This window comes from Prionailurus viverrinus, chromosome B1 (genome assembly GCF_022837055.1).
Source record: "Prionailurus viverrinus isolate Anna chromosome B1, UM_Priviv_1.0, whole genome shotgun sequence".
Lineage (NCBI taxonomy): Eukaryota > Metazoa > Chordata > Mammalia > Carnivora > Felidae > Prionailurus > Prionailurus viverrinus.
The window spans coordinates 96,146,009-96,173,668 of NC_062564.1; the positions used below are offsets into that span (position 1 = coordinate 96,146,009).

A 27,660-nucleotide genomic window follows, 5' to 3' on the forward strand; every position below is an offset into this window, starting at 1 on the left:
TCCTCGCCAGCATCTATACTCTCCTGATTGGTTCATTTTGGCCACTGTGACTGGCGTGAGGTGATATCTGAGTGTGGTTTTGATTTGTATTTCCCTGATGAGGAGTGACGTTGATCATCTTCTCATGTGCCTGTTGGCCATCTGGATGTCTTCTTTAGAGAGGTGTTTATTCATGTTTTCTACCCATTTCTTCACTGGATTATTTGTTTTTCGGGTGTGGAGTTTGGTGAGCTCTTTATAGATTTTGGATACTAGCCCTTTGTCTCACATGTCATTTGCAAATATCTTTTCCCATTCCGTTGGTTGCCTTGTAGTTTTGTTGATTGTTTCCTTTGCAGTGCAGAAACTTTTTATCTTGATGAGGTCCCAATAGTTCATTTTTGCTTTTAATTCCCTTGCCTTTGGGGATGTGTCAAGTAAGAAATTGCTGCGGCTGAGGTCAGAGAGGTCTTTTCCTGCTTTCTTCTCTAGGGTTTTGATGGTTTCCTGTCTCACATTCAGGTCCTTTATCCATTTTTAGTTTATGTTTGTGAATGGTGTAAGAAAGTGGTCTAGTTTCATCCTTCTGCATGTTGCTGTCCAGTTCTCCCAGCACCATTTGTTAAAGAGACTGTCTTTTTTCCATTGGATATTCTTTCCTGTGTTGTCAAAGATGAGTTGGCCATACGTTTGTGGGTCTAATTCTGGGGTTTCTATTCTATTCCATTGTCTATGTGTCTGTTTTTGTGCCAATACCATGCTGTCTTGATGATGACAGCTTTGTGGTAGAGGCTAAAAGTCTCGGATTGTGATGCCTCCTGATTTGGTCTTCTTCTTCAAAATTACTTTGGCTGTTTGGGGTCTTTTGTGGTTCCATACAAATTTTAGGATTGCTTGTTCTAGCTTCGAGAAGAATGCTGGTGCAATTTTGATTGGGATAGCATTGAATGTGTAGATAGCTTTGGGTAGTATTGACATTTTAACAATATTTATTCTTCCAATCCATGACCACAGAATGTTTTTCCATTTCTTTATATCTTCTTCAGTTTCCTACATAAGCTTTCTATAGTTTTCAGCATACAGATCTTTTACATCGTTGGTTAGGTTTATTCCTAGGTATTTTATGCTTTGTGCAATTGTGAATGGGATCAGTTTCTTTATTTGTCTTTCTGTTGCTTCATTATTAGTGTATAAGAATGCAACTGATTTCTGTACATTGATTTTGAATCCTGTGACTTTGCTGAATTCATGTATCAGTTCTAGCAGACTTTCGGTGGAGTCTATCGGATTTTCCATGTATAGTATCATGTCATCTGCAAAAAGTGAAAGCTTGACTTCATCTTCGCCAGTTTTGATGCCTTTGATTTCCTTTTGTTGTCTGATTGCTGATGCTAGCACTTCCAATACAATGTTAAACAACAGCGGTGAGAGTGGACCTCCCGGTCATGTTCCTGATCTCAGGGAAAAAGCTCTCAGTTTTTCCCCGTTGAGGATGATGTTAGCTGTGGGCTTTTCATAAATGGCTTTTATGATCTTTAAGTATGTTCCTTCTATCCCGACTTTCTCGAGGGTTTTTATTAAGAAAGGATGCTGAATTTTGTCAAATGCTTTTTCTGCATTGATTGACAGGATCATATGGTTCTTTTCTTTTATTAATGTGATGTATCACATTGATTGATTTGTGAATGTTGAACCAGCCCTGCAGCCCAGGAATGAATCCCACTTGATCATGGTGAATAATTCTTTTTATATGCTGTGGAATTCGATTTGCTAGTATCTTATTGAGAATTTTTGCATCCATATTCATCAGGGATATTGGCCTATAGTTCTCTTTTTTTGCTGGGTCTCTGTCTGGTTTGGGAATCAAAGTAATGCTGGCTTCATAGAATGAGTCTGGAAGTTTTCCTTCCCTTTCTATTTTTTGGAATAGCTTGAGTAGGATAGTTATTATCTCTGCTTTAAATGTCTGGTAAAATTCCCCTGGGAAGCCATCTGCTCCTGGACTCTTATTTGTTGGGAGATTTTTGATAACTGATTCAATTTCTTCGCTGGTTATGGGTCTGTTCAAGTTTTCTATTTCTTCCTGTTTGAGTTTTGGAAGTGTGTGGGTACTTAGGACTTTGTCCATTTCTTTCAGGTATCCAGTTTGTTAGCATATAATTTTTCATAGTATTCCTTGATAATTGCTTGTATTTCTGAGGGATTGGTTGTAATAATTCCATTTTCATTCATGATTTTATCTATTTGGGTCATCTCCCTTTTCTTTCTGAGAAGCGTGGCTGAGGTTTATCGATTTTGTGTATTTTTTCAAAACACCAACTCTTGGTTTCATTGATCTGCTCTACAGGTTTTTTAGATTCTATATTGTTTATTTCTGCTCTGATCTTTATTATTTCTATTTTTCTGCTGGGTTTGGGGTGTCTTTGCTGTTTTGCTTCTATTTCCTTTAGGGGTGCTGTTAGATTTTGTATTTGGGATTTTTCTTGTTTCTGGAGATAGGCCTGGATTGCAATGTATTTTCCTCTCAGGACTGCCTTCGCTGCATCCCAAAGCATTTGGATTGTTGTATTTTCATTTTCATTTGTTTCCATATATTTTTTAATTTCTTCTCTAATTGCCTGGTTGACCCATTCATTCTTTAGTAGGGTGTTCTTTAACCTCCATGCTTTTGGAGGTTTTCCACTTTTTCCTGTGTTGATTTCAAGCTTCATAGCATTGTGGTCTGAAAGTATGCATGGTATGATCTCAATTCTTGTATACTTATGAAGGGCTTTTTTGTGACCCAGTATGTGATCTATCTTGGAGAAGGTTCCATGTGCACTCAAGAAGAAAGTATATTCTGTTGCTTTGGGATACAGAGTTCTAAATATACCTGTCAAGTCCATCTGATCCAATGTATCATTCAGGGCCCTTGTTTCTTTATTGATCCTGTGTCTAGATGATCTATCCATTGTTGTAAGTGGAGTATTAAAGTCCCCTGCAATTATCACATTCTTATCTAAGGTTGTTTATGTTTGTGAGTAATTGTTTTTGTATATTTGGGAGCTCCCGTATTTGGCGCATAGACATTTATAATTGTTAGCTCTTCCTGATGGATAGACCTGTAATTATTATATAATGCCCTTCTTCATCTCTTGTTACAGCCTTTAATTTAAAGTCTAGTTTGTCTGATATAAGTATGGCTACTCCAGCTTTCTTTTGAGTTCCAGTGGCATGATAAATAGTTCTCCATCCCCTCACTTTCCATCTGAAGGTGTCCTCAGGTCTAAAATGAGTCTCTCATAGACAGCAAGTAGATGGGTCTTGTTTTTTATCCATTCTGATACCCTATGTCTTTTGGTTGGCACATTTAGTCCATTTATATTCAGTGTTATTATAGAAAGATATGGGTTTAGAGTCATTGTGATGTCTGTAAGTTTCATGCTTGTAGTGATGTCTCTGGTACTTTGTGGTCCTTGCAACATTTCACTCACAGAGTCCCCCTTTGGATCTCCTGTAGGGTTGGTTTAGTGGTGATGAATTCCTTCAGTTTTTGTTTGGGAAGACCTTTATCTCTCCTATTCTAAATGACAGACTTGCTGGATAAAGGATTCTCAGCTGCATATTTTTTCTGTTCATCACATTGAAGATTTCCTGCCATTCCTTTCTGGCCTGCCAAGTTTCAGTAGATAGATCCATCACTAGTCTTATCGGTCTCCCTTTATATGTTAGAACGTGTTCATCCCTAGCTGCTTTCAGAATTTTCTCTTTATTGTATTTTGCCAGTTTGACTGTGATATGTCATGCAGAGGATCGACTCAAGTTATGTCTGAAGGGAGTTCTCTGTGCCTCTTGGATTTCAATGCCTTTTTCCTTCCCCAGATCAGGGAAGTTCTCATCTATGATTTTTTCAAGTACACCTTCAGCCCCTTTCTCTCTCTCTTCCTCTTCTGGAATTCCTATTATATGGATATTGTTCCGTTTCATTGCATCACTTCATTCTCTAATTCTCCCGTCATACTCCTGGATTTTTTTCTCTCTTTTTCTCAGCTTCCTCTTTTTCCATAATTTAATCTTCTAATTCACCCATTCTCTCCTCTGCCTCTTCAATCCAAGGTGTGGTTGCCTCCATTTTATTTTGCACCTCATTTATAGCATTTTTTAGCTCCTCCTGACTCTTTCTTAGTCCCTCGATCTCTCTGCTTGCTGCAGAGATTCTCTGCTGTCCTCTATACCTTTTTCAAGCCCAGTGATTAATTTTATGACTATTTTTTTATATTCATGTTCCGTTATATTGCTTAAATCGTTTTTGATCAATTTGTTAGCTACTTCCTGGAGTTTCTTTTGAGGAGAATTCTTCCGTTTTGTCATTTGGATAGTCCCTGGAGTGGCAGGGAACTGCAGGGCACTTCCCCTGTGCTGTCTGGAGTAACTTGTGTTGGTGTTTGGGGCCTCAGGCTGTCCCTATGTCTTCCCCCACCCCCCCGCTGGGGCCACAGTCAGACTGGTGTGTACCTTCTCTTCCCCTCTTCCAGGGGCAGGACTCACTGTGGAGTGGTGTGGCCCCTGTCTGGGCTACTTGCACACTGCCAGGCTTGTGGTGCTGCTTCTATGGGATTTGGCATATTATCCAGGGTGGATCCGCAAGGTGCACAGGGGCAGGAGGGGCAGGCTTACCTCGCTTTGCTGTCAGTGGTCCCCTGCGGGAGGGGCCCTGCAGCACCTGGAGGGAGGCAGGCAGACCCGTTGGAGAGATGGATCCACAGAAGCACAGAGTTGGGTGTTTGCACAGTGCAAGCAATTTCAGTGACAGAAACTGGATCCCTTTGGGGTTTCAGCTGGGGGATGAGCGAGGGAGATGGCCCTGGCCAGCGCCTGTGTTCCCTGCGAGCTGAGCTCTGTCTTCCGGGGCTCAACACCTCTCCCTCCTGGTGTCCTCTCACCCTCCCGCTTTCCGAGCAGAGCTGTTGACTTATAACATACCAGATGTTAAGTTCTGCTGGCTGTCAGAACTCAGGCAGTCCGGCCCCTCTGCTTTTACAAGCCAGACTTGGGGTCTCTGCCTTGCTGGGCGGACTGCCCCTCTGCCACCCGGCTACCTCCCACCAGTCCCTGTAGCGCGCACTGCCTCTCCGCCCTTCCTACCCTCTTCCATGAGCTTCTTGTCTACACTTAGCTCTGGAGAATCCGTTTTGCTAGTCTTCTGGCAGTTTTCTGGGTTATTTAGGGAGATTTGGGTGGAATCTAAGTGATCAGCAGGACACGGTGAGCCCAGTGTCCTCCTCCTCCGCCATCTTCTCCCAACCAAAAAATCATAGTTTGAAATATTTTTGATGGCATATCTTGAAAATATTTAATAAATTTTGTGACTTTCAGTGATAAAAATGTTTTCTCAAAGTACTCATCATCTGAAAAGTCCTCTAATTTTTTCCTAATCCTAAAATAAATTCGCATTGATTTTAAAGTTGATAGAAGTTGTCTTTTGCACAAGTCCTTAAATAATCTTAGTATAATTTTTCAAAGATATTATGATCTCTATATTCAATTTAAACCTTTTTACAAACATGAATATTCAACTGCTTCTCTACCTAGTGGTTCCACTAGGCATCGGAAGCCCGACGTTTCTAAAACAAACTCCCTCTCTTACTCCCTTATCTTCCCTTCCTTGTGGATTCCATTTCATTTCCTAGCATCCAGCCTTTCTGTAGTATTCCAACTATTCACTCAAGAAGTAATTATTGAGAAATAGCTATTGAGGGGTGTGTGTGTGGCTCAGTCAGTTCAGTGCCAGCCTCTTGATTTCAGCTCAGGTCATGATCCCAGGATCGTGAGATCCATCCTCATATCGGGATCTGTGCTAAGCGTGGGGCTCTCTTAAGATTCTCTCTCTTTCGCCTTCCCCTTCCCCCGCTCACACACTATCTATCTCTCTCTAAAAAATAAAAAAATAAAAATAAAATAATTTAAAAGAAGTAATTATTGAGCACTAACTATGTGCCAAGCACTTTGCTGGGTCCCTGCTTTCTCCAAGTCCCACACTATTGCCAAGTTGATTTTTTAAAGTAAACTTTATTGTTACTATTATTAAAAAGTAATACATGTTCATTATGAAAAGAAATGTAAGAGAAAGAAATGTAAAAGAAAATTAAAATCATAATTCCAGTACCCAGAGATAAGCACTATTTTTAGCATTGTCCTTTGAATTTTCATTTAATTGCAAATTATCGAAGAAATGTTGTAACCATCTGTGAAACAAAAAATTCTGGAGACCTATACATGAATCTTTGAATAATGTTAAGCCTGGAAGATAGAATAATGAGGAATCTTTCACTTTCTACATATTGTAATTCTGCAGGTGTGGAATTTCAAGAGTAGGTATTTTTGTAAACAAACTATAATAAGATTTTATACAACATGTAATATGTATTTCCTTATACTTTGAAAACATTTTTAATGTTTTTGATTGAAAATTTTCACCTGTATTGGTAATTGTCCCATTATTATAATTTAATATGTCCTCCAAATATGTAGAATTAATTTGTTGAATTGGGGATAACTTACATCTAATGACTTAAGTGGTATCTTTTTTTAACTAAAGTAAATATAATGAATAAATTATCACATATTTATGTTCTGGCTATAAAACTGAACAAAATATGACAATAGCTTATTTCTTTAAAACGCAGAAAAAGCTATTGCTCAGATCTCTCTCAAGTAAAACTTAATTTGTGAAAAAAAATTATTTGATACTGGTTTTGATTTTGATTTTCTGTTTATTTTAAGTCATAGCTTAAAGTTGGTGATCAAAATTATATTCATCCTGTTAGGCAGCATTTGTACTATCATTGTCCTTTTCTATTTCTGTCTCTTGTTAATTTGTCTTACTATTTAGTTTATAGATATCCTTACTATCCATAAACTATAAAAGAAAATGTTTACATAAAGAAAGTGAGGTTGGGTAAGAGGGGGTTTTAGTTCCCTTACAGACTTCTGAACCCCAACCACATTAAACTACCTCCAGAAACATGTTATTTGCTCATATAGCAGGGTTTACATTATATTTTATCAGATACCAACCTCAGAAAATTTTCTGTGACCTCTGTAGCATATAATTTTATTGATGATACACCATCAGTCTCAGTAGTTATACACAGTCTTTTTTAAAGTATGAATACTTTAATTTGCTGAAGTCATCAACATTATTGTAAAAATGTTTTAAAATATATATACGACTATGGTCATAAACCCTCATGCTAACTGCATTCATTTCTAGATACTAAAAAGAACACTTTTAAAAAATTGTGAGAGAGAGAGACAAGCAGACATGACTGGCCTTATAGAAACCAAAACTTGTATATTCTAAAAACCTTCATGACTTAATTTCTCTGTGCCTTGATCTTCCTCATCTATAATGAAGATACTGACTACTTAAGCAGATTGTTGGTGAGAATCAAATAATAACACACTGCTCTAAGTAGTCATTAACACATCAAACCTCTGTAAATAGTAACTATGATTATCACTGACCCATAAATAGGATGAATTGATCCTTTATACAATTATTCATAGGCAAAGTTTACATCAAAATCTAAAATAGAGCTAAAATGGACCCACATATGTTTGTCAGGTCTTCAGAAAAATAACTTCTATTAATTAACCAAATAAAATATATGTCAATTTTATAAGTGTTCTAAAGAAGGTTTACATCATGTTTTAGAAATAATCTATTTTATAAGATCTAGAATATTTCCAAAAATCTTTGTTGATATGTTTACTGATGATAGCATCAGTATCAATATTCCTCACGACCTTTTTTTTTAATTTAAATCCAAATTATTACACATAGTGTATATTACACATAGTGTAATAGTGTATATTACACATAGTGTAATAATTTCAGGAAGAGAATTTAGTGACTCATCACTTACATATAATAATACGAGACCCAGTGTTCATCCCAGTAAGTGACCGTCTTAATGCCCATTGCTCATTTAGCCCATCCCCCTACCCAACTATCCACCAGCAAACCTGTTTGTTTTCTGTACTTAAGAGTTTCTTATGGTTTGCCTCCCTCTCCGTTTTTATCTTATTTTTGTTTCCCTTCTTCTCTGTTCTTCTGTTTTGTTTCTTAAATTCCACATATGAGTGAAATTGTATCCTATTTATCTTTCTCTGGCTGACTTACATCGCTTAGCATAATACACTCTAGTTCCATCTACCTTGTTGCAGATGGTAAGATTGCATTCTTTTTGATTGCTGAGTAATAGTCCATTGAATATATATGCTGCATCTTTTTTATCCATACATCAGTGGATGGACATTTAGGTTCTTTCCATTCTTTGGCTATTGTTGATAGAGCTGCTATAAAAAAAGGGTCTGCGTGTGCCCCTTTGAATCAGCATTTTTGTATCCTTCAGATAAATATGTAGTAGTGCCGTTGCTGGGTCGTAGGGTAGTTCTATTTTTAATTTTGAGGAACCTCCATTCTGTTTTCCAGAGGGAATGCACCAGTTTGCATTCCCACCAGCAGTGCAAAAGGATTCCTCTTTCTTCACATCCTTGCCAACATCTGTTGTGGCCTGAGTTGTTAATTTTAGCCATTCTGATAAGTGTGAGGTGGTATCTCATTTTGGTTTTGATTTGTGTTTTCCTGCTAATGAGTGATGTTGAGCATCTTTTCATGTGTCTGTTAGGCATCTGGATCTCTCTTATGGAAAAGTATCTATTCATGTCTTTTGCCCATTTCTTTACTGGATTATTAGTTTTTTGGATGTTGAGTTTGATATAAGTTATTTATAGATTTTGGATACTAACCCCTTATCTGATATGTTGTTTCAAATATCTTCTCCCATTTCGCTGGTTGCCTTTTAGTTTTGCTGATTGTTTCCTTCGCTGTGCAGAAGTTTTTTATTTGGATAAAGTCCCAATAGTTCATTTTTCCTTTAGTTTCCCCTGCCTCTGGAGACCAGTGAGAAGTTGCTACAGCTGAGGTCAAAGAGGTTGTTACCTGTTTTCTCCTCTAGGATTTTGATGGCTTCCTGTCTTATGTTTAATTCTTTCATCCAATTTGAGGTTATTTTGTGTATGGTGTAAGAAAGTGGTCCAGATTCATTGTTCTGCATTTGGCTGTCCAGTTTTCCCAACACTGTGTTCAGAAGAGATGGTCTGTTTTCCATTGGATATTCTTTCCTGCTTTGTCAAAGATTGGTTGCCCATACGTTTGTGGGTCCATTTCTGGGTTCTGGGTTCTGTTCCATTGATCTATGTGTCTGTTTTTGTGCCAGTACCATACTGTCTTGATGATTATAACTTTGTAATACAGCTTAAAGTCTGGAAATGTGATGCCTCCAGCTTTGGTTTCCTTTTTCAAAATTACTTTGGCTATTCAGGGTCTTTTCTGGTACCATACAAATTTTAGACTGTTTGTTCCAGCTCTGTGAAGAATGCTGGTGTTACTTTGATAGGGGTTGTATTGAATGTGTAGATTGCTTTGGGTAGTATCGACATTTTAACAATATTTGTTCTTCCAATCCACGAGCATGGAATGTTTTTCCACTGTTCTGTGTCTTCTTCCATTTCTTTCATAACCTTTCTATAGTTTTCAGTGTATAGATTTTTCACCTCTTTGATTAAGTTTATTCCTAGATATTTATGGTTTTTCGTGCAATTGTAAATGGGATCAGTTCCCTGTTATCTCTTTCTGTTGCTTCATTATTGGTGTATAGAAATGTGATTCCTGTACATTGAATTTATATTATGCTACTTTGCTGAATTCCTGGATCAGTTCTAGCAGTTTTTTGATGGAGTCTTTCAGGTTTTCCACATAAAATATCACGTCATCTGCGAAGAGTGAAAGTGTGACTTCCTCCTTGCTGATCTAGATGCCTTTTATTTCTTTTTTTTTGTCTGATTGCCGAGGCTCAGACTTCCAACACTATTTTGAATAACAGTGTAGTGGAGAGATTGGGCCTCCTTGTCGCGTTCCTGACCTTAGAGGGAAAGCTGTCAGTTTTTCTCTATTGAGGATGATATTAGCAGTCAGTCTTTCGTATCTGGTCTTTATGATCTTGAGGTATGTTCCTTCTATCCCTACTTTCTTAACAGCTATCAAGAAAGGATACTGTATGTTGTCAAATTCTTTCTCTGCATCTATTGAGAGGATCATGTGGTTCTTACCCTTTTTTTAATTTATGTGATGTATCACATTAATTGATTTGTGGATATTGAACCAGCTCTGGATCACAGGAATAAATCCCACTTGATTGTGGTGAATAAATCTTTTAATGTATTGTTGGATCCGGTTTGCTAGTATCTTGTTGAGAATTTTTGCATCCATGTTCATCAGAGGAATTGGTATGTAGTTCTCCTTTTTAGTAGGGGGTCTTTGTCTGGTTTTGGATTCAAGGTAATGCTGGCCTTGTAGAATGAGTTTGAAAGTTTTCTTTCCATTTCTATTTTTTGGAACAGGTTTAAAGGATAGGTGTTAACTTTTCTTTAAATGTTTGGTAGAATTCCCCTGGAAAGCCTTCCAGCCCTGGACTCTTGTTTTTGGGGAGATTTTTGATTACTGATTTAATTTCTTTACTGGTTGTGGGTCTATTCAAATTTTCCATTTCTTCCAGATTGACCAGTTTGTTGGCATATAATTGCTCATAATATTCTCTTATTATAGTTTGTATTTCTCTGGTGTGATGATCTCTCCTCTTTCATTCTCCTTATTCATTCTCCTCTCCTTTTTCATTTTGATCCATCTGGCTAGGAGTTTATCAATTTTCTTAATTCTTTCAAACAACCAACTTCTGGTTCTGTTGATCTGTTGTTTCTTTGATTCAATCTATATCATTGATTTCTGCTCTAATCTTTATTATTTCCCTTCTTTTGCTGGTTTTGGGCTTTATTTGTTCTTTTTCCAGCTCTTTAAGGTGTAAAGTTAAGTTGTGTATTTGAGACCTTTCTTCCTTCTTTAGGAGAGCCTGGATTGCTATGTACTTCCCTCTTATGACCACCTTTGCTGCATACCAGAGGTTTTGGGCTGTCATGTTTTCATTTTCATTGGCTTCTGTGTACTTCTTAATTTCCTCTTTTATTTCTTGGTTAACCCATTCATTCTGTAGTAAGATGTTCTTTAATCTCCAAGTGTTCATGGTTATTGCAGATTTCTTCTGGTGGTTGATTTCGAGTTTCATAGCAAACTCGTGGTCTGAAAATATGAAAGGTATGATCCTGATCTTTTTGTACTTGTTGAGGGCTGATTTGTGTTCCAGTATGTGATCTAGTCTGGAGAATGTTCCATGTGCACTCAAGAAGAATGTGTATTCTGCTGCTTTAGGATGAAATGCCCTAAATGTATCTGTTAAACCATCCGGTCCAGTGTGTCATTCAAAGCCATTGTTTCCTTGTTGATTTTCTGCATATTTGGGTGCTTTCACATTTGGAGCATAAATGTTTACAATTGCTAGATATTCTTAATGGATAGACCCCTTAATTATGATATAATGCCCTCCTTCATCTCTTGATACAGGTTTTATTTTAAAGTCTAGATTGTCTGATATAAGTATGGCTACTCCAGCTTTCATTTGACAACCAGTAGCATGATAGATTGTTCTCCATCCCCTTACTTTCTATCTGTAGGTGTCTTTAGGTCTAAAATGAGTCTCTTATAAGCAGCATATAAATGTGTCTTGTTTTCTTATCCATTCTGATACCCTATGTCTTTTGATTGGAGCATTTAGTCCATTGACATTTAGAGTGAGTACTGAAACATATGAATTTAGTGCCCTTGTGTTCCCTATAGAGTTGTTTCTGGTAATGTTCCCTGGTGCTTCTAGTCTTTGTTGCTTTGATCTTTGTTTTGTTTTGTTTTCTCTTTTGTCCACTCAGAGTCCCTCTTAAAATTTCTTGCAGGGATGCTTTAGTGGTCACGTACTCCTTTAGTTTTGTTTGTCTTGGAAACTCTTTATCTCTCCTTTTATTTTGAATGACAGCCTTTCTGGATAAAGATTTCTTGGCTGCATAATTTTCCAATTCAGCACATTGAATATATCACTCCTTTTTGGCCTGCAAAATTTCTTGTATATAGGTTTATTGCAACCCTGACCTATCTTCCCTTATAGGTTAAGGACAAACTCAAGTTATGCAGATTGTTGCATTAATCATCCGAACAATTTCCTAGGAGTTCAAAATAGTTTGGTGCTGTTCTAGTTGTGTTTCAAGGACAAGACAAGCTCAGGATCTCCATGATGCTCTGCCATCTTAATTCCTCCTTCCTTCATGGTCTTTTTAAAAAGTATGAGTAGTTATTAATTAGAAAAATATACTGTCATAGGAGTCATCTCGATGAAATGTAACTAATTCTTCAAAATATTTTGTACACATAAGTCATACTGTTTCTTAAGTATTTTAAATGTTAATTGAAATAAGAGTTTTTCTCACAAAGTAATTTACTTTATACTGAAATATATGCAATATGAAAGTATTTTTCTTCTTATAAAACAAAAGTGCCTTAAAAGTTACTAGTTACATTTTTAGTGTGTAATTCAGTTTTTCTCTTGACTTGCTCTATGGCACCAGTTCTTAAAGTGTTGTTCAGAGAGTCTGGAAGGTCACACCTACTTTCATAATTATAGTTTACTGTTTTCTTTTTTCATACTCGTTCTCTGATGAGTGTACAGTGGTGTTTTCCAGAGGCTGATGGTAAGCAACACAACAGGTTGAACACAGAAGTAGATAATGTGAATCTGGCTGTCCCCTGTTCAAACATTAAGGAAATTTACAAAAATGTAAAATAATAACATTTTTCTAGAAAATTTTTTATTTTGGAAAATGAACTTATTTTTCATAAAATGTTATTTATGTTAACCTATAATGACTTAATATCTATAAGGGGATTAATAAGTAAATATTTTGAAATGTTGCCAGTTTTCACTTCAAATATGGTAAGTTTTCATAGAAATTCACTCTCCTTCCACTGTTGTGATAAATTCTTGACCCTTTAGGGGCACCTAGGTGGCTCAGTCAGTTAAGTGTCTGACTTTATCTCAGGTCATGATCTCGCAGCTCCCCATCGGGCTCTCTGCTGACAGCCTAGAGCCTGGAGCCTGCTTCAGATTCTGTCTCCCTCTTTCTCTGCCCCTCCCCCAGCCACACTCTGTCTCTCTCTCTCTCTCTCTCTCTCTCTCAAAAATAAACATTAAAAATTTTTTTAAATAATTCTTGGCTCTTTAATACTCAGGTGGTTATTTATTTTTTATGCCATAAAAGTTTTATTTTTTTCTCAAAATTATCCTAAATATTTTTATTGGGTATTAATCAATTTTTGTGAATCTAAACAATTTATGAGTGTCTTAATTACAGGTTGCAAGCACAAGAAAACAGTATAATGTACAGATTTCTCGACTAACAGAAGAACTTTCAGCCCTTCAAATGGTAGGTTAGAAGACTATATTCTTCTGAATATTGTCTATTTTATTTTTCTTATTTTTTAAATGTTTATTTACTCACCTTGAAAGTGAGGGTGAGAGAGAGAGCAGGGGAGGGGCAGAGAGAGAGAGGTAGAGAGAACATCCCAAGCATGCTCCATGCTGTCAGCACAAAGCGTGATATGGGGCTTCATCTCACGAACCATGAGATCGTGGTCTGAGCCAAAACCAAGAGTTGGAAGCTTAACCAACTGAGCCACCCAGGCGACCCTGAATATTGCTTATTTTAAAGCCAGAATACATTTTAATGTGTCATGTAATGCACATTCTTGTTCATTCAGAAGATACTAAGCCAGGAACTATGCTAGATTCTAGGAAAAGATTAAAAATCAAGATAAACATGTTAACTGTAATCCTGGAGCCTGTGGTCTAGGAGGACAGATGGATGGCATTTATCACATTTTACTATTACTTTTTTTTTTGACAATGCACAGCATGCTATGAAGCACCCATCTGCAGCTGCTAACACATGCTAGTTTCATCTGGGAGATTAAGTAGAAAGTAAGAGAAAGTATATATATCAGTGGGATAGAAGAAAGACAAGCTTCCCAAAAGAGATAGAGTACTGAAGGATAAATAGGCAAAGAGGAGAAAGGAAAAAAAATACTTGTTTCGATAGAGGTGAGATTAAATATGTAAATTTAACATTAAGATATGATGAAATGGAATTTAATAACCTTGCTTATAGGGGAATGAAAGTACAAGAATTTTTAGAGATTGGGAAGATATTTTCCACTTCACAAACTCTAATCCTTTCTGAATCTCTACCTCACTTTTAATGCTGCCTACAAAACTTAGCAACAACATATGTCTTGTAATAAATATGTTACATTAAGTTAGTTCTCTTTCCATCTCCCATCTCCTTCCCTCACTCTCCTTTTCTCTTACTTTATACAAATCTTATCTTTCCAATTATATTATAAACACCTTGAAGGAGAAAAGTCTTATGCCTTCTTTTATCTTCATTGCCTAGCACAGTGTTTTCACAGTATGTATTTTAATAAATACTTATTGACTAATATTTAAACAATTCTGAAGGAAAGAACAGATCTTTTTCCACATTCTACAAGCTCTGTAATGTACATCTTGAGACTTTAGTCTTTGTGTACAGGTCCTGAGAGTAATAGACTAGAAACCAGTGTTACTTTTTGTTTAATGTCATTTGTGTTAAGGATGTAGGAACATTAAGTGAAACTAATGGGATGCAGTGTGGCCAAATAGTCATGTCTAATTAATTGTTGTTTTCAAGTTTTACTACTTCTTCTATTACCTTGCTATTCTGCTTGTTGTCTTACAGGGACTGGTTTAGCTTTGAGTAGATTCATAGCTAGAAGAAAGTCTTTCCCCAGTCCAGGATCATTTAATGGCTTGTAAACTCTGGAAGGACAAGAACATTATCTCTTTCTGTTTTCCCAAAGGAATGAATGTGTGTTGGATAAGATCTGCAGGGCTTTTAAAAATAATTCTTATCTGTTTACACAACCAGAGCTGTGTAAACTCAATTTCGAGCAAAAAATTGTATTTCTTAGGATTTATAGTGAAACAATTATAATACATAGCTAAGTGGATTTTTCTAAAGATATTAAATATTATGTGATGTCATGTTGATTCCATGGGGAACTGTCCTGAATAATTGAAAAGTGTTTGAAATATCAAACATTGAGAAATATGTTTGAAGAAGGACATGTTCAACTACTTTAAAAAGCAGATTTTGGGGCGCCTGGGTGGCGCAGTCGGTTAAGCGTCCGACTTCAGCCAGGTCACGATCTTGCGGTCCGTGAGTTTGAGCCCCACGTCAGGCTCTGGGCTGATGGCTCAGAGCCTGGAGCCTGCTTCTGATTCTGTGTCTCCCTCTCTCTCTGCCCCTCCCCCGTTCATGCTCTGTCTCTCTCTGTCCCAAAAATAAATAAAAAACGTTGAAAAAAAATTTAAAAAAAAAAAAAGCAGATTTTGTCAGGTAACTCAGAAACTCAGACTGTAGTTTGAGACATAATAACCTGATGTTGGCTATTGATTTATATTCTTAAATACCAATTTTATCAGCTGGACCATAAACATGAAGTCAAGGAGGGAGGTTAAGCATACTTTAGCTAACCCCAAACTAAGTTATGCTTGCAGGAAGGAAAAAAAACCTGTATTTTAAGTTAGTGTGCAGATTTTTTTTTGATAGGTTTAAGAAAAGGCCAGAACCAGTCTCTCTCTACCCACATGTCTCCCTTTGGAGAGCAACACAGCTTTTATTTCTCCTACAGTTTCTCTTAAGAAAACTCAAGGTTTTAATTCTGCCAAATAGGAGAGATTATTTTTAACCTACAGTAAATAGTGGGGCGCCTGGGTGGCTCAGTTGGTTAAGCATCCAACTCTTGATATTGACTCAGGTCATGATCCTGCAGTTCAGGGGATCAAGCCCTGCTTTGGACTCTAGGTTCACAGTGCTGAGGAGCCTGGTTAAGATTCTTTCTCTCCTCTCTCTCTTCCCCTCCCCTGATCTATCTATCTATCTATCTATATATATATATGTATATATATATATAAATAAAACTTTAATCTAAGATTCTTTCTCTCCTCTCTCTCTTCCCCTCCCCTGATCTATAAATAAATAAATAAATAAATAAATAAATAAATAAATAAATAAATAAAACTTTAATCTACAGCAAATAGTAAAAAGACTGGTTATAAATGCCCAAATTTTATACAAGTAAAATGAAAAATTCAATATGATCTTTTTTGGATATGTGAATTTTTTAGAAGTCTAATTTTGAATCTCCATGTGCATAGGTATTTAGATATCTTTTTATTATTGGTTTCTAATCTAGTTAAATAGAGGCCATAGATTATAGTCTATATGATATTGATTCTTAACATTTGTTGTGATTTTCTTTATGGTACACTATAGGGTATAATTTTGGAAATACTCCATGAGTACTTGAAAAAATATCTAGTTATCATTTGGTCATATTGTGCCCAAAAGGTAGGAATGTTGGTGGTGATTAATAGTAAATATTCATGAAGGCTTTTTAATAATAGTAATTTTAAATACTCGCTTTAGTATTACTGTGAATTTTTAATAGAATTAGTATATTTCTCTAGAAAGGTTCAACTTTTCTATCTAATTTTAACTTTGTTGTTTGAGGTTAACCAAATTTTTTTTTTTTTTTTGTCATCATTGGGCAGTGAAATGGTGAATTGGGTAGAGAGAGATGCATAGTATATAACATACCATTATTTATATGCCGTTCACCAGATTCAGAAGTGTGATCCAACCTTGTTACTAATATCTACATTAAAAATCACATGGGTATCATATAAGCAGCTATAGAAAAAGCATTTGACAAAATCCAACCCCCATTCATGATAAAAACTTGCAGTAAACTAGAAACAGAGGGGAACTTCCTCAACTTGATAAAGAATATCTACAAAAAGCCTACAGCTGTGAAACCAGAAGCTTTCCCACTAAGATCAGGAACAAGGCAGTGATGTGACCTCTTACCATTACTTTTCAACATCATCCTGGAAGTACTAGCTAATGCCATTTGACTAAAAATGGAAATAAAAGTTACATAGATTGGGAAGGAATAAATTTGATATAATTATGTAGAAAACAAAAAAAAAAGTGATGGGGGTGGGGGGGCCCTGGGTTGTTCAGTCAGTTGAGCATCTGACTCGATTTTGGCTCAGGTCATGATCCCAGGGTCATGGGATTGAGCCCCATGTCAAGCTCCACATTGAGCATGGAGCCTGCCTAAAAATCAATCTCTCCCTCTCTCTCTCTCTCTCTCTCTCTCTCTCTCTTCCTCTGTCCTTCTTCCCTGCTTGTGTGCTGTCTTTCTAAAATAAAAAATAAAAGTAAAACCCCAAAAAATTCAACCAAAAAGAAAGAAGCAATCATAGCATAGTAAGGTTGCAGGATATAGAGTTAATATACAAAAGTCCATTGTATTCCCACATACCAGCAATTAACAAGTGGAATTTTAAACTAAAAACACAGTGCCATTTACCTTAGCATGTAAAAAAAATTACTTAGATATATATCTAACAAAATATACAAAGTCTATGTGAGGAAAACTGATGACAGATATCAAACTAGAAGTAGAAAAATGAAGAGATAGTCCATGTTCATGGATAGGAAGACTCAGTCAAAATGTCAGTTCTTCAGAGCCTGATCCATAGATTGAGTGCAATCCCAGTCAAAATCTCAGTAAGTTATTTTGTGGATATTGTCAAACTGACTGTAAAGTATATCTGGAGAGACAAAAGACCCAGAATAGCCAACACAACACTGAAGGAGAAGAAGAAAGTCAGAGGACTAATACTACCAGATTTCAAGACTCACTCCAAAGCTATAATAATCAAGATAGTGTGATCTTGGTGAAAGAATAGACAAGCAGATCAATGAAATAAAATAAATGAAATAAAACAACCTAGAATGGAGTAAAATATAGACCCACATAAATACAGTCAGCTGATCATTGACAAAGAAGCAAAGGCAAGACAGTGGAGCAAAGATAAGTCTTTTTAGCAAATGGTGCTAGGACAATTAGACATTCACATATAAAAGAATGAATCCAGACACACCCTCCACAAAAATTAATTCAAAATAGGTCACATTCCTGGGGCACCTGGGTGGCCCAGTCAGTTAAGTGTCTGACTTCGGCTCAGTTCGTCTCATGGCTCATGAGTCTGAGCCCCACAGCTCAAAGCCTGGAGCCTGCTTCAGATTCTTTGTCTTCCTCCCTGTCTGTCTCTCCCCTGCTAATGCTCTGCCTCTCTGTCTCTCAAAAATTAATAAACATTAAAAAGTTTTTTTTAATGGGTCATAACCCTAAATGTAAAATGCAAAACTATAAAATTCCTAGAAGATAACATAGAAGAAAACCTGGATGATCTTGAGTTTCGTAATGAATTTTTGGATATAATATCAAAGGCATGATTGATGAAAGAAACAATTGGTAAGTTGGACTTCATTAAAATGAAAAGTTGCTCTGTGAAAGATAGTCAAGAGAATGAAAATTCAAACCACAGATTAGGAGAAAATATTTGCAAAAGACATAACTGACAAAAGACTGTTATCCAGAATATATGAAGAACTCTTAAAACTCAACAGTAAGAAATCAGCTCAATTAAAAACTGGACCAAAGACCTTGACAGACACATCACCAAAGAACATATACAGATGGCATATAAACATACAGAAAGGTGCTACACATCATATGTCACCATGGAAATGCAAATTAAAGTAATAATGAGGTGCCATTCATTACATCAAGTATGTGCCAGATATGCCTGTTAGAATGACCAAAATCCAGAACCCTGATACCACCAACCTCTGGGGAAAATGTGGAGCAACAGGAATTCTCATTCATTGCTGGTGGTAATTCAAAATGGTATGGCCACTTTTGAAGGCAGTTTGATGGTTTTTTACAAAATTAAATATACTCTTAACATATTGTCCAACAATTACACTCTTCTGTATTTATCCAAAGGAGTTGAAAACTTATGTCCACACAAAAAAACTCAACATGGATGTTTATAGCAGCTTTTTTCACAGTTGCCAAAATTTGGAAGCAACCAAGATGTCCTTTAGTTAGGTGAATGGATAAACTGTGGTACATTCAGACAGTTATTTAGCACTAAAAAGAAATGAGCTATCAAGCCATGAAAAAAACCATGGAGGAAACGTAAACACATATTATTAAGTGAAAGAAGCTAGTCTGTAAAGGCTACATATTGTTTGATTCCAACTGTATGGCATTCTTGGAAAGGCAAAACTATGGGGTAAAAAGACTGATGGTTATCAGGAGTTAAGGAGAAGAGAGGGATAAATAGGCATAGGTGAAGCAGAGAGGATTTTTAGGACACTGTACCTACTCTGTAGTGAATACATATCATTATAAATGTGTCCAAACTCACAAAATGAACAGCACCAAGAGTGAACTCTAATGTAAGCTATGGACTTTGAGTGATAAGGTTGTGTCATTATAGGTTCATCAGTATTAACAAGTGTATAACTACAGTGAGGGATGTTGAAAATAGGGGAGGGCTTTGCATATTATGGGGTCAAGAAGCATAGCAGAAATCTCTGACTTCTCAATTTTTCCGTGAATCTGAACTGCTCTAAAAATAGTCTATTAAAAATCACATATCAACATAGAAGAAATCCCAAATATCACACCATAAAACTACCTTTTCATAGATTAGCGACTTACTATATGAATATATATGGAATGTTTAAAGTTTCATTTCTTGTGCACTAATAATTCTAGCTTAATGAAAGATAATTTAGATTAATCATCTGATTTGTAACATAGGGTTAAGATCTTCATTGTAATCAGAATTCACAATTTAGAAGCTTATTTCAAAATTTAAAAACATTTTGATATACAGTACTTACATAAAATAAAGTTATGCTGAGTGCACCTGGATGGCCCCATCGGTTTAGCGTCCAACTCTTGATTTCAGCTCAAGTCATGGGATCCATCCCTGCTTGGGATTCTCTCTCCCCCTCTCTCTCTGCCCCTCCCCCACTCACAGGTGCACATGCTCTCTCAAAATAAATAAACATTTTTAAAATAAAAAATAAAATAAAGTTATGCTAAAGATAGTTGAATATTAATTAGTAGTGTACTGACAGTAAGCGGGTTCATCCAAAGCATAATCTACAATTAGTAGAAAATAATCACACTGATTCTCAAAAATAAATAAATAGTTAAAAACAAATAGCTGTGAGGAGCCAGTCATTATAAAGGTTGTTTTTAGTTTAGTCTCATTTGCAAAATATTAAATTTTATCAACTGATTGATATGCTTGCTCAGTTTTACTGATTAAAGCCTTTTGAGGAGAAATGTTAAAAAAAATTTTTTAATGTTTATTTATTATTTTAGAGACAGAGTGCAAGCAGGGGAGGGCAGAGAGAGGAGGAGACGCAGAATCCAAAGCAGGCTCCAGGCTCTGAGCTGTCCACACAGAGCCCAATGCGGGGCTCGAACCCATGAACCACGAGATCATGACCTGAGCCAAAGTTGGCTGGTTAATCGACTGAGCCTCCCAGGTGCCTCATGAGCAGAAATGTTTAATGATCATGTTAATAAAATTTACTATGTACATTGGCTGTTTATAAGTTTTGCCAAAAAAAAAATTTTGAATTTATATACCCATGTACATTTTAGGCCACAGGTTATCCTCAGGATATGGTGTCACTGCCCAGTTCTGTGTTTCCTTTTAAAATACGTGATAAGAGGTCTCTTGATTTCAGCTCAGGTCACGATCTCATGGTTTGTAAATTGGGCTTCGTACTCTCTTTCTGTCCCTCTCTTTCTGCCCCTCCACTGCTAGCTCACACATGCATTCTCTCCCTCCCCCTCCTTCTGAAAATAAATAACATTTTTAAGAAATTAAAATATGTGATATGAGTATATGAATAAAACTAATATGAGAAAGGGGTCTTATTTTTTTCTCTCTGGAATCCCTCAACCTCTGTCACCCATTTAGTATGTTTACTTAGAACTCCTTGACATTCTGTGCTGGAGGCGATTTCTGAAATCCTGAGATAGGCAGCTCTTTGAAGATTGAGGTGTTTTTGTTTTTGTTTAATAATCAATATGGTCATGCTCTGTTGATAGGGTAAGTGTGGTATTCTTCTTACAAACAAGAATTTGTTTGTTGGTATTTCTTTGTTACAAACAAATCATTTTACCCATTTTTTTCTTAAGTTTTTACAAACATATTTATTTACAATATGAATTGAATTTATAGGAGTGTGCTGAAAAACAAAGCCAAATTGAACGAGCCATTAGGGAGAAAAAAGCAGTGGAAGAAGAACTAGAAAAGGTAAAAAGGAAAAAATACCTAAACTCAACTGCAGATATTCACTATTACTGTTTGCTTTCATCACACTGCCTACAGCAATCCCTATATTATAAGTGAATGTTTTTACCTGGAATATATTCAGAATCTGTACTTAAATACTAGTATTGCCTGAATACATTTCTTTATAAGAGTGGCCATAGTACTTGTACTTTTTACTTAAAGGTGTACATTTTTTGAAGTAGCTATCCTTGATTAAACCTTATTCCAGTAGTAAATTTTACTTCATCTTCCTTGTGTTTTTAAATTCTATGCCAACTTTTATTGGGTTCAGGCCATCTATAAATACAAATATGTATAACCAGAAAATTACAACATTGCTCTGATTTTAACCTTTTAAAAGTATAGGTTTTTATTTTGTAAGTAGAAAAATATTACCCAAATGATATTTATGAAAAAATACTGTAAGAAGTGTGTAGTTTAAAATTTATTTCTTACTTAGATAGCTTTTTTATCATCAGTAAATATCCCACTCTTGTAAAATACCTTGGGAAAAAATGGAGACTACACTTGGTGCAGAATATACGGTGTTTTAAGTGGTGCATTAGGAACTTTTGTAGAGAGGTTAAGTAAGTTACCTAATGTTAACAAATACTAAATGTTACAGTCAGACTTTGATTTTCAAAGAAGAGTACATACATGCTGTGCTACATAGCATAAAGAAAATCAGTAAACTTAGCAATCAGTAAAAAGCATGTGACATATATGTGTTATTGACATAAAAAGATCATGACATCAGATAGTAAATGAGTCCTTTACAAAGCAGCATATAGCATACATGTCATATTCCAAGTGGGACCTTTATGGTCATCTTTCTCCTGCAAGGTTGATTCCTTCTGAGTTACTATATGTTATGGAATAGGTATAGATCCCATTTAGATTGCCACCTGCTATACATCAGGGCTGGGATGAATTTCTTAATATTACATGGCATAGAGTAAGGAATAGGCTTAATTGAGGAAATGTAAAGCTTATAATACTAAAGACAACAGATAAAGAGAAGGCACAGGTCCCTAATTCTCCCACTGTCCCACAAACAAGTGTGCTGAAGTCAAAGCACTTCTGGGACTGTACTATAGGCCTGTATTTTAGTAGTGGGACATTAACTTGCTGATATTTTACCTTTTTATAGAGTAGGAGTGACAAAGCAGTCTTTTCAGTGGAAGAAGATACAGGTTATTGGCCAGGCAGTCTGGATTTAGAGGATAGCCTTGTGTGGAATTTGTCTGAAAATGTGAGCTGCTTAGCACCTGGCAACTTCACACTTCTTGGGATGTTATAGCCCCTGTGTCGTGGTAGGAAGCTTAGTCTTATAAGAAGCTGAGCTTGGGTACAGTCACTCCCGTTGGGGAAAGAGGAACTCCCGTTTCAGTTAGATCATTGTCTAGTTAAACCAGAGTAAGATTCTGAAGTCACTTTCAGATAGTTCTACTCATTGCTCCATAGCATATGTCTGTATTTTTTAATACCAGAATATAGAATTTTCTTAAAAGGTATTCAAGACAATTGAATCAAAACAATTATCTCTAAGTGGTGACATTTAGAGTATTTTTTTTTATTTCAACTATTTTATATTTCTTTTTAAAATATTGAAACTGTCCCCAGTACCAGATGACTTCACAGGAAGTTCTATCAAATAGTTAAAGAAGAGTTAATACCTATTCTTCCCAAACTATTCCCTAAAATAGAAAAGGAAGGAAAACTTCCATATTCATTTCATGAGGCCAGTATTACCCTAATACCAAAACCAGATAAAGACACCACTGAAAAAGAGAACTACAGGCTAGTATTCCTGATAAGCATAGATGCAAAAATTCTCAATGACAAAACTGAATCCAAACTATACATTAAAAAAAACAAATCATTCACCATGATCAAATAGGATTTATTCCTGGGTTGCAAGGGTGGTTCAGTATTCACAAATCAGTCAGCATGATACAGCACATTAATAAAAGAAAGGATAAAATAAATAATTAAAAATAAAATATTAAAACTTTTTGAATAGTTTACCATAAGCATGAATAATTTCAAAAAATAAGCAATTATATGTCAGTTTTCAACATTTTATTTTATAAATATGAAACACCAAAATTATTGATATGTTTTAGTGTGTTACAATGGGAACAGATGAACACATGATTATGGGTTTTTATTTATCCATTGACTTCAGTTTCTAAACTGTATAATTTGTTAAGACAGTTTTCTTCTGTAAGGTAGTACATATAAGCTTCTTTTGCAGATTTACCATGAAGGCAGAGTAAATGAAAGTGATTACAGAAAACTAGAGGAAATGCACCAAAGATGCCTGGTTGCAGAGCGTTCAAAAGACGATCTTCAGCTAAGACTTAAGACAGCAGAAAATAAAATAAAACAACTTGAAATAAAGTAAGTTATTTTATATTTTCTATTAACATTTTTATAATTCACATACTTTTTGACAGATTCTTTACTTTTCTTAAATAGGACTTATATATATGTTGGGACAAAAAATTTAGCACCAAATAGAATTTTTTTCAAGCTTATTTCTGAAAACTAATTTGTTTCAGAAGAAAAGATTCAACAGTATTATACCATTTATATCAAATTTCTCCTTTCTGGCAGTTAAATAGAATGCTTATAAGATTGGGTTTTTCTTCATACTAACTAAGCTATTGCAGTAGCTTCCTTACAATTATTGCTTTTATAATCAGTTTATACTTATATTTCTTTTTTTTTGAATATTCTATAATAATCCTTCATGTTTATTTATTACATTGTCTATTAAAATGGTAAATTTATAATCTGGTATATCCGTTCTAACTAATTTTCTACCTTTCCTGCCAGAGTGTTACTTAATACAGTAAAACTTAATTTGAATTGCATGAAATCTCAATCTGTTACAGAATATGTTTGATAGATATTTTAAAAATAAAGATGAATACTGTCAGCAATATAGTGGAATGAATTGGAGGTACCCAGCCCATATCCCTCCACAGAAACAAATATGTGAAAGGCATCCCTGGACAAAAGTGCCTTTGTGAAAGCTTTGGGATCCAGGTAGGAGGTTACAAATCACTATTGGAGCCCAAAAACAGGGAGGCAGGCCTACACACCAGTGCCAGCATATACTATGGTCCTATCTATGGGCCAAAGCAGCCCCATCTACATGTGGACTTGGCTCTAGCCCTGCTTGTTAACAGTCCTGCACCTAGCCTCTTCCACTTAGGGATTCAGGAGAAGCCATGCCTGTGAGTGCTTCTGATAACAGGCCTGCCAAACTCAGACCTTACTGTCCCTGCAACCTGGCTTTAGTTCCACTCTACTGTAGTCTGGAAGCAACCCTGCCATCCAGAACCAGCCCAGTTCTGGGAGTACTAACAGTTACCCAGCAGAAGTCACACCTGGCCACACCTCTAGTAACAGGCCTGCCAACCACAGACCTGACTGCAGACTTAGCAAAAACCATAAGACATGGATCCAGCTTTGCTGTACCACAGTTTGAGGTAGTCTTTCATGGATAGGCGTCCAGCCAACCACCCAAAAGACTCAGCACAAGCTACACCCATAGATGCTTCCAGTTACAGACCCACTGACCTCAGAACTGACTACAATCTGTGAAGTAGTTTTGTGACCCAGCTTTAGTCCCACTCTACCACAGTCCAGAAACAGTCCTATGCACATATGGACCAGCTCAGTGGCATGACAGGAGCACCTTTAGGAACTCACTGGACAAAACACTTGACTGTGCCCTTGGCTACATGCCTGCCAAACATGAACTTGGCAGTGCTCACATGACATGGTTTCAGCCTTGCTCAACCACAATCCCAGAAGCAGCCTCATCAGCTGTGGGACTTGGCAGGAGGAAGTCTTCCTCCTTCAGTCTGTAAGGACTAGAAGAGGAATCTGCTTCTTCAAATACACAGATACCAAGAAAGAATCGGGCAAATATGACATCATCAAAGGAAACTAATAAACTAATAAAGGAAACTAATAATTGACCCAAAAGAAATGGTGATCCATGGACTGCTTAACAAAAATTTAAAATATCGTCTTAAAGAAACTCAGCTAGGGGCGCCTGGGTGGCGCAGTCGGTTAAGCGTCCGACTTCAGCCAGGTCACGATCTCGCGGTCCGTGAGTTCGAGCCCCGCGTCGGACTCTGGGCTGATGGCTCAGAGCCTGGAGCCTGTTTCTGATTCTGTGTCTCCCTCTCTCTCTGCCCCTCCCCCGTTCATGCTCTGTCTCTCTCTGTCCCAAAAATAAATAAACGTTGAAAAAAAAAAAAAAAACTCAGCTATAAGAGAACAGAGTCAACTAAATAAAATCAGAAAAATGTTACATGAACAAAATGAGCAGTTTAACAAAGAAGTAGAATCCATTAAAAAGAAACAAACAGAAATCCTGGAGCTGAAGAACTGAACTGAAAAATTCTGTGGAGTTTCAGTAGCAGACTTGATCATTCAGAAGAAAATCAGCATGCTTGAAGAGAGGTCATTTGAAATCATCCAGTTAGAGGAACAAAGAGAAGAATGAAAAAGACTGAAAAAAACCTACATGAGTTATGGGACATCTTAAAGTGAATTAGTATACACATTATGAAAATCCCAGAAGGAGCAGAGAATGAGAAAGGAACAGAAAGCTTGTAAAGAAATAATAATAGAAAACTGCCCAAATCTGGGGAGGGAATTGAACATCCAGATCCATGACACTCAAAGAATCACAGAAAGGCTCAACATCAAGAGGTCTTCACCTAGACACATTATAATCAAATTGCCAAAAATAAAAAAGAATTTTTAAAACAGGAAGTGACTCATCACATACATGGGACTCCCTCCAACCCCAATAAAAGTATTAATGGATTTCTTAGAAGAAACTTTTTAGCAGAGAGAAAGTGGCATGATATATTCAAAGTACTGAAAGAAAAAAAGTGCAAACCAGGAATACCATACCCAGCAAAGTTGTCCATCAAAAGTAAAAGTGAGATTAAAAACTTCCTAAGATGAACAAAAGCTCAAAAGGGAGTGCATCACTATTAGAGTTGCTGTATAAGAAAAGCTAGAGTTTTCAAATGGAACTAAAAGGATACTAATTAGAAACATAAAAATATGTGAAAGAATAAAACTTTCTGGTAAATGAAAGTATATTGCCAAAGTCAGAATACTCTAAGACTCATAATAGTACTACATAAATCACTTTTAACTCTAGTATAGAAGCTAAAAGATAAGATTATTAAAAATAACAAGAAGTACAATAATGTGATAATTGATATACAATATAAAAAGATGTAAAGTATGACATCCATAACACAGAATGTGAGGAGAGAGAGAAATAAAAGTGATTGAAATTGTTACCAATTTAAAATAAACTCATAACAGACGTTTTATGTAAGTCTCATGCTAATCAGAAAAAAAAAAAAATGTGTAGTAGACACCCAAAAGGTAAAGAGAAAGGAATGAAAGCAGCTACTACAAAAATTCAACAAATCACAAAGGAAGACAACTAAAATAGGAATAAAAGAACAAAGGAACTACAGAATGGAAAACAACAAAATCACAAGTTACTACCTATTAGTAATTACTTTTAATTTAAGTGGATTAAATCATCCAATCAAAAGACAGAGTGACAGAATGGATTAGAAAATAAGATCCAACTATATGTTGCCTACTAGAGAGTCACTTTAAACTTGAGGAAACACATAGGCTGAAAATGAAGAGATGGCAAAAGATATTCCATGCGAATGGTGCCCAAAAGATAGCAGGAGTATCTTATATCAGACAAATAGAATTTAAGTCAAAAACTATCACAGGAGGGATGCCTGGATGGCTTGGTTGGTTAAGCATCCAACTTCGGCTCCAGTCATAATCTCAGGGTTCGTGAGTTTGAGCCCCACGTTGGGATCTCTGCTATCAGCATAGAGTCCATTTTGAATCCTTTGTCACCCTCTCTCTGCCCCTCTCCTATTCATGTGCATGTGCTCTCTCTCCGTCTCTCTCAAAAATGAATAAACATTGTTCAGTGCAGTTGTTGGGTTGTAGGGTAGTTCTATTTTTAACTTTTTGAGGAACCTCCATACTCTTTTCCAGACCTACCCTACGATCCAGCAATTGCAGTATTAGGCATTTACCCAAAGGATACAGAAATACTGATTCGAAGGGATATGTGCACCCTGATGTTTATAGCAGAATTATCAACGATAGCCAAACTGTGGAGAGATCCCAAACACCTATCGACTGATGAGTGGATAAATTAGAGGCAGCATTAGAGGACCATTACTCAGCCATAAGAAAGAGTGAAATCTTGTCATTGGCAGCAGCATGGATGGAGCTAGAGTGTATTCTAAGTGAAATAAGTCAGGCAGAGAAAGACATACAGTATGATTTCACT

At 36.3% G+C, this 27,660-nt stretch overlaps 1 protein-coding gene across 7 annotated transcripts in view; it reads left to right on the plus strand.

Moving 5' to 3' along the window:
• SCLT1 (sodium channel and clathrin linker 1) overlaps positions 1-27,660 on the plus strand; it is a 257,508-nt gene that overhangs the window by 137,338 nt on the left and 92,510 nt on the right. For 6 of the 7 annotated variants that reach the window (XM_047855214.1, XM_047855220.1, XM_047855216.1 and 3 more), the window contains exons 14-16: positions 13,312-13,383; positions 21,189-21,263; positions 23,539-23,684. In XM_047855214.1, the coding sequence (XP_047711170.1) occupies positions 13,312-13,383; positions 21,189-21,263; positions 23,539-23,684 (293 nt within the window). The remainder of the gene's footprint in view (positions 1-13,311; positions 13,384-21,188; positions 21,264-23,538; positions 23,685-27,660) is intronic. The other variant, XM_047855217.1, reaches the window with a different exon arrangement.